Source organism: Phalacrocorax carbo, unplaced genomic scaffold (genome assembly GCF_963921805.1).
Source record: "Phalacrocorax carbo unplaced genomic scaffold, bPhaCar2.1 SCAFFOLD_58, whole genome shotgun sequence".
Taxonomy (NCBI): Eukaryota; Metazoa; Chordata; class Aves; order Suliformes; family Phalacrocoracidae; genus Phalacrocorax; species Phalacrocorax carbo.
In genome coordinates, this window is record NW_026990389.1 from 189,149 (window position 1) to 198,602 (window position 9,454).

Sequence of the window (9,454 nt, forward strand, 5' to 3'; positions counted from 1 at the left end):
AAGAAGAAACTTTCCATGCGTGAAAGGAGAATGGTGCTTTGTGGTAAATCTCTTTACTAGAGAGATTCCTATTTGAGGGTGAGGGAGCAAACTACCATTTCCTTCAGTAATAACAGATCAAGCTTTTATCTTCAATCTTCCTCCTGTAACATACTGACTACCAACCGAGTACTCGATACTTCCCAAGACTGGCCTTTACGTTTCCTGAAGGAGCAAGCCCTGCCTAAAAATAACAACCAAAAAGCCACAACAACATCAGTTAAGTTTTCCTTCTAATCCTCCCCATCTCCCTACCCCAGGCAAGACAAAGCCAGCCTGGCCAACTTATTCTGACAACAGTGACTAGATTTATGTCCCTTGTACCCTACCACTGCCCTACAAACGTATATTATTTTAATGCAGCATAAACAAATGCACTCATTTGTTTAACATCACATTGAGTCCTAGTGATTAAAATATGTATATGCATAGAGCAAAATTTACACACGCACAAACCCCTTTATAAGCTCCGAAGATAAAATTATCAGTATTGCCAAACACAGAATATGTATTATGTTTTAATTACACGAGGCAGCCGAATACCAACAAGCCTACTTCATTTCTAATCAGAAAAAGTTCAGCAGTCACCTTCTCCCCTCCTACTACTGCCTGACAAGAATAAATGAGGAGTCCCCTCCCGGGACCCTACAGCAATAATTACACTATTTCTGGCAACTGGAAGTTTGGATGAAAAGGCTATACACATATACACATACTGTGTTTTACCACATGTACAGGTAACTCAGGGCAAACAAAACATGGCCCAGCACAATACTTAAAGTCTATAAAAAGCTGGAGAGCCAGGGAATGCGTGTATATGGTATTGAGTTGTTCTCTATGCTCTGGTTCCCATTTTCATTTACAACCCAAACCTAATAAAGACCAATTGTTTTCCACCCTCATTTATAGAGACAGTGAAGCTGATGTGTTGCTATACTGTCTTTTCAGGCACAGAAAAGATTAACTGTACTGCATGCAGGCAAGGGATCGAAAAATGCAATGCAGTTAAAACATAATTAAAAGTGGGATTTTTAGAAGCCTGTAGATTGAATTTACTGAAAGTTACCTAACACCTTAACCTCCTCTGAAAAACCAAGGCTAACATGGCATTTCTAATGTCATTCACAGATAATTCATAAGACACATGAATGACAAAAGAACTGTCTGATACATGTTACTTTCCTAATCTGAAGTACAGACTGCTTTAAAAAAAGCAGAAAGTTTGCAAGTATGCCACGGATTAAACCCAAACCTGCCCTACAACTCCAGCTCTGGGTAACTGGCTGCAAGGGTTGGAAGCTGCAGCATAGACCATTAGCAACCATATTCTCAAATCCTTTAAACTGCACAGGACCTAGATGCCACAACTCAGCTGCAGTGCAGAACAGGCTTCAATGTAAGAAGCGTGAAGATTTTAAAGGAGCAGGATGAAACATTTGTTACAATACCTGCTCAAGGTATTGATATGATCTAAAAGAGAAAAAAAAGAACTCCGTGTAATTTAACTCCAGTTTTAGCAGGTGTTTGAAGGTCCCCAGGCAGAAGACATCTGGGATTTCCTGATGATCAATCCTCCTTTTGCCAGCAGCAACTCGGAAGAAACCAGCATCATGTTAAAAAAAACCCACTCATTCATTTTGCTGTTTCAACTTCAGCTGAAAAGCACAGAACCAAAAGTTATTCAAAGGACACTATGCTGCAGAACAGCAATTAGAAACCAACAGTCTCTCATCACTAGAACAGACAGGATGGAAGATGCAGAACTGAATTTACAGTAATTTCCTTCCCCATGCAGACCACACTAACCCTAGGTTAATCAGGGCTACCTGGAACATTTCTTAAAAGCCACCTGTTGGTAAGGAGGTTGCCTCATCTCCTGCATTTACTGAAAACTTGATTTCTGAAACACCGTAATGAAACAGTCAACAATCTCCATTCCAAAGAGGGAAAACATTTCATGTATATTCTTAGGCGTCAACCTTCAGGCTTGGGAAACGTTTTTCTAGGTTGTCAGCAAGCGTCTGGTCAGCCTCACGCAGAACTTCAAGGAAACTCTCCACCTGGAAATAAATTGCAAACACACACATAAAAAGGAAAAAGCAAAACAAAACAAAGCTTGCACGGAACTCAGAATTCTTACACTTGGTCTCTCTACTCCTGTACCTTCCCACCAACACCAGCCAGCAGCAGCCACTACAAAGAATAATGAAAAATGCTCCACAGTGGATACCTTCTTCCTAAACCCCACAATTTCAGATGGTCTAAATTTTGAAACATTATTGACTTCCCCAAACTCTTATTTTTAAAAAGTACACAAAGAAAAGCTCCTTATGAAAAATATTTAGAATAATTATTCTATAAAAATGTACAGGACAAATTTTCAGCTAGCATAAGTTTGCAGACATGCATTAATTTCAGCACAGCTTGACTCTTGTATCAGCTGATGATCTAGGCAAAGCTCTGGCTGAAGTAAGCCAGAAGAGGCAGAGAGGGTAAGACTGTCTAGAATGGCATATTACCTGTATCTGAGTAACTCTGTCCTACCTCTACACCTGATTCTGAAAGGCCTTGCAACCTAAGTATTATTTTTTCAGCCTGTTAAAGTTCTTCTCATATACTCACTGATGCAAAATACAGAGGCAAGAGGTTCTGAAATGCACAGGAACACGTCTGTTCATTTAGATGACCCTGGTGTAGTCCTTCTAACGTATTTTCCTGGAAAATAAAATGAAATACAACTGGCATGTCATGAACAGCTCCTGAAAGAACAAACTCAAAATTGTGCACACAGTGTCTACAGTATGTGCTTCACTCTCAGTTCTCAGAGAATGCCAGACATAGCTAATACAAAAAGGTGTGAAAGTTCACACATCACAGGTGTCTTCCTCTGAAGGATCCTGTAATAAAGAAGTCCAGCTGAGAAGGTGAGTTTATATATTGATACTCCTTCCTTTTCTTACATAGATTGGCCTTCATTCAAAAGAAATGGTGACATACACCTAGAGAATTTATCATACAGAATCTTGGCCCTGAAGGCATACAGCTCAGAAAACCTGTGTCCCTGCCATCTAACACATGTTGCTCATGTTGCTACTCCCCTTCTGGTTGATCCTGTAATGAATTTCCAGTATGCAACTTCACTTCTGCAGAAAAATGCTCACATTAATAGTAGTGCCTTTTTTCTTACCTACCCTGCAGAAACCCCTCTTAGAACTGTTATTCTTACCTTGGTCAGTTCTTGAAGCATATTGGAAAGTAATTCACAGCAAATATCCTTCAAAATTTTTAAATGGAAATCCTCCTCGTTTAGATCAGCCCTTCCAGTCTCTTGTTGTTCGGGCTCCTTTGAGTCATCAACAGATCTCTTCCCACAGCCCTCCATGTATTGTAAGATACGAATCAAGCTCCCAATCAGAGGCATATCTAATATAAAGTAACAAGAAGAAAACAAGCTTTTTTTCTGCAAGCTAAACTGTAGCTGCAAAAAAATATATGCCAGCAGTAACGAATATGTGAATGAAAATGTCTCCAGTAGTAACTCACAGAGGCTAGTATGTTAAATTTGCGTCCAGATAATCACATTGGATAAACTAAACCAACACAATGTCCTTCTGCTGCAGATGACCCTGACTCACATTGCCAAGATAGGCTTTTAATTCTAAAGACTTGTCAATGGATTGAAAAGTAACAAGTGATAAAGATGGATTTAAGTAAGTGAAGAATCTACCTCTGCCAAAAAGAAAAAATTACTATCAAGACATCATATTTTAGCAAAGATGAATTCTGCAATAATAAGGTGCCCAAAGGACAAGACTGAACAGAATCCGTAGATTCTATTACGGTAACTCTTCAGTGCTATCCAGCAACCGAATGTTGAGCTAGCTGTGATTTTTACAGTCACCAGTAAAGACCCTTACTGTATTCAAACATATAATGGAATTCTGTGTTCATAACTGATCTCTAATAAAAAAGTAATAAATTAACCACCTTTCGCCCCACATATATAAAGTCAATTGTGAACACGAAAGAAAAGAGCATGACTTGCTTTTTCTCATCTTGGTGTATTCTTGGTCTGTCTGTGAAGCAAACATAGCAGACAGCACAGACAAAATAGAGGCCAATAGAGTCTTCTGCTCCTGCACAATGATTGGTGGATCGTCTGACTGGCACAGTTCATGGCAAATGAGGTCATACAGCAAACTCCAAGTCTCTTTGCCTCCATCAGGAGCCTGCACTTGAGAAAGAGACAGAACCCACCAACCCATCAAATTTAATCTAGGCACGTGAATTATTTTTCTCCCCATTAAATATCTGATGATGTAGGAGTTACCGCCATTATTGCTCCTATCACACATAGCAATTCAAGTGTCTTACCGATAGCCTGAATACCCTCATCCACCGTGGTCAGGAGCTGCAAAATATGCATATAAACATCAAGTCCTTCAGGATTGTCTGATCTACACAGAACACACAAAAAACAGACAAATGAAAGATCTGATTACTGAGTCTATATTCTGTGCGTTTTTGACACACAGAAGACTAAGAGCAATCACAGCCGTTCTCTTTGCTAACAAACTAGTTGACTCATTTCAAATGGTAAGTACAGAGAAATGTATTCTAGCAATCTGTTGAACTATGTGGCTCCCACTGAAACCAGGATGTTCAAGACACAGGCCTTAACAAGGTCATAAGGAGTCTCCCCAGCCATGAAACCAGAAAGAACACTCACATACCGAACTTGTTTGGCTGCTTCAAGTATACAGGGCACAATCTTAAAATCTGGAAGTTCTTCAGGGGAATCATCTACAGATGGTCCCACAGACCGACAAGTGCCATTTTTAATCCAGTTTAACATTAGCTCTTCATCTAGATCAAAGAGTTTGTCCACCACTTCACCCACTTTTACCAGCAATTCAACTGCACAAGAGAGAATGTATACATTTCAACAAGACTAAAAACAAAGAGCAAAAATTAGCTCACAAAATGCAAATGTATAGAGGTATCTAGAGTAAATTCAGTGATGAAATATACTAGTTTCATTCACGGCCTACTAATGGTTGCTATGTTTATTTCCTTTTAGTGGCACAGATCAGATGAAGAGTTTGATAAATAGGGACCGTTGGAAAGCTCACAGACACCTGCTACCTTTTCATGCCATTTATAAAGCAGGAACTTTACTCTGCAAAGAGACTTCAGGTTCCTGAATAGTCATAAGCTCTGCTTCTAATGTAAAACTTTCCAAGATTTGTCCCTAAATATGCAGTTTTCTGCTAACCTTACACCTGCCAATCTGCATTTTACTTAAGTAGGTCTGTGATTTCAATTGGACAGAGCAGGATTTCCGACTGTCATTAAAAAAATACCCACCCAAATAGAAAATGCTAAATTATTTGTATTCCTACACAAATAATAACTGCTGTTATGATTGAGTTGGACATGAAAAATAAATGCTATTCAAAATATTTCCATGATTAGGTGCTTAGTGTGGTTTTTGCTATATTAGTCCTAAGAGAGATTTGTGTGCCACTGACTGCATATCCAAAGCCTGTGCAGTATTCTGCTGCCATTCAGAGTAACTGAATCATTCCTCCAGTTCACATTCCTCAAGTATGGTAGTTTTAAAAATGGAAAATACATATGCGATTTGAAAAAAATTTAAATGAGGTCTTGTTTCAAGGATCAAAAATGACTTATGTATATCCCCGAATGAGGTCTATGTCCCTTCCCTTACTGTGCAAAATAAAAATTTCTCCCATTAGACTTATTTTTATTCCTCCGCAGAGCTTTCTTCCTCCTCTATGGGTCCTTTTCTGGTTGGTTTTACATATATTTATAAATCCGCAAAGGCAGGACAAGTTTTTTTTGGTGTCCTTTAAATTCATGAGGTTTAATTAATTTTAAAGGAATTCTGTACTCCCAGTTGAAAAAACTGTCTTCGAAACTGCACAATCCAGTTCTCTTTTTTTTTTCTGCAAACATCCACTAATTCCCAGCTTGTTTTGGCAACTTACCATTTGTAGAGCTGGACATGATAAAGCAAACACAGTCATATACAGAAGGGTTTTCTCGGATTCTCTCAACCCAGACATTGGCCACCTCAGGCTGGGAGAGGCAAGTTAACAACAACCTAGGCAAGAATTGCCCATTTAACAGATTAGAAGCCAATTCATTTATATTAGCTATACAAGTATAAATCCAAAACAATGAGAATGATGTAACAGAAAAGGAATCTAAGCTCACAGCAAATGAATTCCAGAACAATGCGGAAATGACAAAAAGATAGGGTGAGAGGATAATAAAATATTGACAACTGGGTTCACTTTTATTCCCAGGCCTCAGAACATAGCAGAACTACACTAACGATGCATTAATTTCTGAGATGTCCTACCTGCTTGTTTCCAGAAGAGTTGGAGAGTCTGAATCACACAAACGTTGCAGTAACACTTGGCTTTAAGGAGAAAATGCAAGATTAGATTAATAAATCATAGAATGGTTTGGGTTGGAAGGGACATCTAAAGGTCAGCTGGTCCAACCCCCGCTTGCAGCAAGCAGGGACATCTTCAACTAGATCAGGTTGCTCAGAGCCCTGTCCAACAACCTGACCTTGAATGTTTCTAGGTATGGGGCATCTACCACCTCTCTGGGCAACCTGTTCCAGTGTTTCACCACCCTCATCGGAAAATATTTCTTCCTTATATGTAGCCTGAATCTACCCTCTTTCAGTTTAAAACCATTACCCCCGTGCTATCACTATAGGCCCTGCTAAAAAAAGTCTGTCCCTATCCTTCTTATAAGCCCCCTTTAAGTATCGAAAGGCCGCAATCAGGTCTCAGCTGGAGCCTTCCCTTCTCCAGGCTGAACAACCCCAACTCTCTCAGCCTGTCCTCATAGGAGAGGTGCTCCAGCCCTCGGATCATTTCTGTGGCCCTCCTCTGGACCCACTCCAACAGGTCCATGTCCTTCCTGTGCTGGGGGCCCCAGAGCTGGACGCAGCACTCCAGGTGGGGTCTCACCAGAGCAGAGTAGAGGGTGAGAATCACCTCCCTCGACCTACTGACCACACTTCTTTTGATGCAGCTCTGCAAACTTGCTGCGAGTGCACTCAACCCCACTATGTCATTGATGAAGATATTAAGCAGCACTGGTCCCAGTACAGACCCCTGAAGGACACCACTTGTCACTGATCTCCATTTGGACATTGAGCCATTGACCACTATCCTCTGGATGCCACCATTCAACAAATTCCTCATCTACCAAACAGTCCACCCATCAAATCCATCTCTCTCTAATTTAAGCTCCAATAAAAACCATGTTTGTTTAAAAAAGTTATAAAAAGGTTAATTTCAAAACTGCAGTCATGTACCAAGATTAAAACCAGCTTTTTCTGACTGTGCATGCATTACCAATATTTCAGGATTGCCAAACTTAGAAATTAAAGGCTCAAGAACTTGACTGCTGATTAAAAACAAAACAAAAAAATAGTGGTCTGTATCCTTCTTTTTCCTTCACTAAACACTTCTCCCACAACTACGGTCAGCCAAAAAGGTATGAATGAAGACGAGGCATGGCAGCCAAACTTAGTTTCTTCTATGATATATATTTCATGATTGTGAGTCCATAAGAGCAGTATTCATGCATGTATAAAGCACATATACACTTACCCAAGATTTTCATCTTTACTAATGGACATGCATATGTCTTGGAAACAGGCCATATTTCCTAATATTCCCACACAGATTTCCTGAAAAGTCAAAACACAGTATAATGAAGCAACTGCAACACAGTTCACAACTTTATTTCCACAGCCATAAGGCAAAAGTAAGAAAGGCTTGAAGATGTTTTCAAGTTTGATTTCCAAGTTCTTATGACCCACCACTTTCAAGACAGAGATACAGATTCTTTCTACAGGATGCTATTAGACTAGCCTAAAATATACTAATGACTGGTACTTTTCAGATACTTCCATGTTAAAGTGTTCCATAAAAGCAAATATACCTTGAAATCAACTTTCCTTGCATATCCTATTGTAGGGGAATAGACAGGGATCGGCGACCGGAAGATTACGGGATGTGACGGAAAGATAGACTCCTCCCCATAGGAGTGGCGGGAACAGGAACTGCGAGAGCTACATAAGCGTGTGACGCAGCCAAATAAACGGACATTTGGTATCCATCATATTGGTGTCTGTGCATCGCTGTCCCCAGGGTGGGTAGAGCCCTGTGTCCCGGAGGTATGCGGCCCAAGATAAGGTCTCCCGTAGAAGCGTACAGCTACATCCTATGTATACTGTTTTGAAGCTAATCTGGCATCCCTATTATTGAAGCAATAAGGAGTCCTAAGAACAAAAATGTCCCCATGTAAGCGCAACCCTCACAGAGATTCACTTCCTCCCAAAAGAAAGGGGTCTTAATACAGGCTTCCAGCAAAGCCCATTTTCTGATTGCAGAGATTTAAAAAATAAACAAAACAAAACCAAAAGCAGTGCATCCCATTAGGATATTCATGCCTAGACCATCAATAAAAGGATGCACAATCCTATAAAGGGGGGTGTGAGAGCTCTGAAACATCTGTGGGTGGCTGGTGCTAACACAGAATGCCCTGGGAATCGCTCACTTTCAGCAACTTTAAGCTGGCAATCAACCCTCACCACTCAAGGTTATCTTTTTTGTTAACATTCTATTACCTTTGCTAAATTTCCGCAGATGCTCTAGCAGACACTATTTCACAAACGTAGCTGTGACAGCCGATTTGCACTGACTTCCAGATTTTCGTTGTACTTCAAAGGCCAAGGTACTGAACTTTCAAAGTGTTACATGTCTCTACTCTTCTCCTGAAGTAAAGCTCTGAAGTAACTTCAGAGAAAGGGAATTTATACCAACACTGAGTACCTTTCAAAACCCTATCTTGGATCCTAAATGCCAGTGCATTGTGTAGTACAAGCTGCAAAACAGTCACATCAAAACAAAGGGGGAAGAAAAAACCAAAGCATTAAGTACTGGTGTCTAACAGTTCCTAACTGCTAATTTGCTTTTATAGGTCTGACTGAACAAATACATGGCCATTTCTGTTCAATAATCATGAACAAGTAACAAGGAAAAAAAGCCAGCTGTTATAGGTTTGCGTGGCAAGGTTTTGGTAGCAGGGGGTTACAGGGGTGGCTTCTGTGAGAAGATGCCAGAAGCTGCTCCCATGTCTAATAGAGCCAGCGGCAGCCTGCTCCTAGGCAGACGTGCCACTGGCCAAGGCTGAGCCCATCAGCAACAGTGGTAGTGCCTCTGGGATAGCATATTTAAGAAGGGCAAAAAACTGCTGTGCAACAGCAGCCAGAAGACAAGAGTGAGAACATGTAAGAGGAAAAACCCTGCAGACTCCTCTTCAATCTGTGGTGAAGACCACGGTGAGGCAGGCTGTCCCC

General features: G+C 40.5%; 1 protein-coding gene across 1 annotated transcript; it reads right to left on the bottom strand.

Moving 5' to 3' along the window:
- Positions 1-700: 700 nt before the first annotated feature.
- LOC135311097 (protein SAAL1-like) lies at positions 701-7,803 on the bottom strand. The gene is made up of 9 exons (XM_064440247.1): positions 7,701-7,803; positions 6,428-6,487; positions 6,051-6,166; positions 4,773-4,956; positions 4,414-4,496; positions 4,085-4,273; positions 3,266-3,462; positions 2,662-2,754; positions 701-2,099 (listed from the first exon to the last, which is right to left on the bottom strand). The coding sequence occupies exons 1-9, from the start codon at positions 7,751-7,753 to the stop codon at positions 2,007-2,009; spliced, it is 1,068 nt and encodes a 355-aa protein (XP_064296317.1). The 5' UTR covers positions 7,754-7,803; the 3' UTR covers positions 701-2,006.
- Positions 7,804-9,454: the final 1,651 nt, after the last annotated feature.

Bases quoted from the DNA above. Each gene is read 5' to 3' on its own strand.
- LOC135311097 (XM_064440247.1), bottom strand. From the start codon at position 7,753: ATGGCCTGTTTCCAAGACATATGCATGTCCATTAGTAAAGATGAAAAT. The intron at 6,488-7,700 runs GTAAGTGTATAT...TTCTCCTTAAAG, and splicing joins AGTAAAGATGAAAATCTTGG to CCAAGTGTTACTGCAACGTT. The intron at 3,463-4,084 runs GCAAGTCATGCT...ACTTTATATTAG, and splicing joins ATACACCAAGATGAGAAAAA to ATATGCCTCTGATTGGGAGC.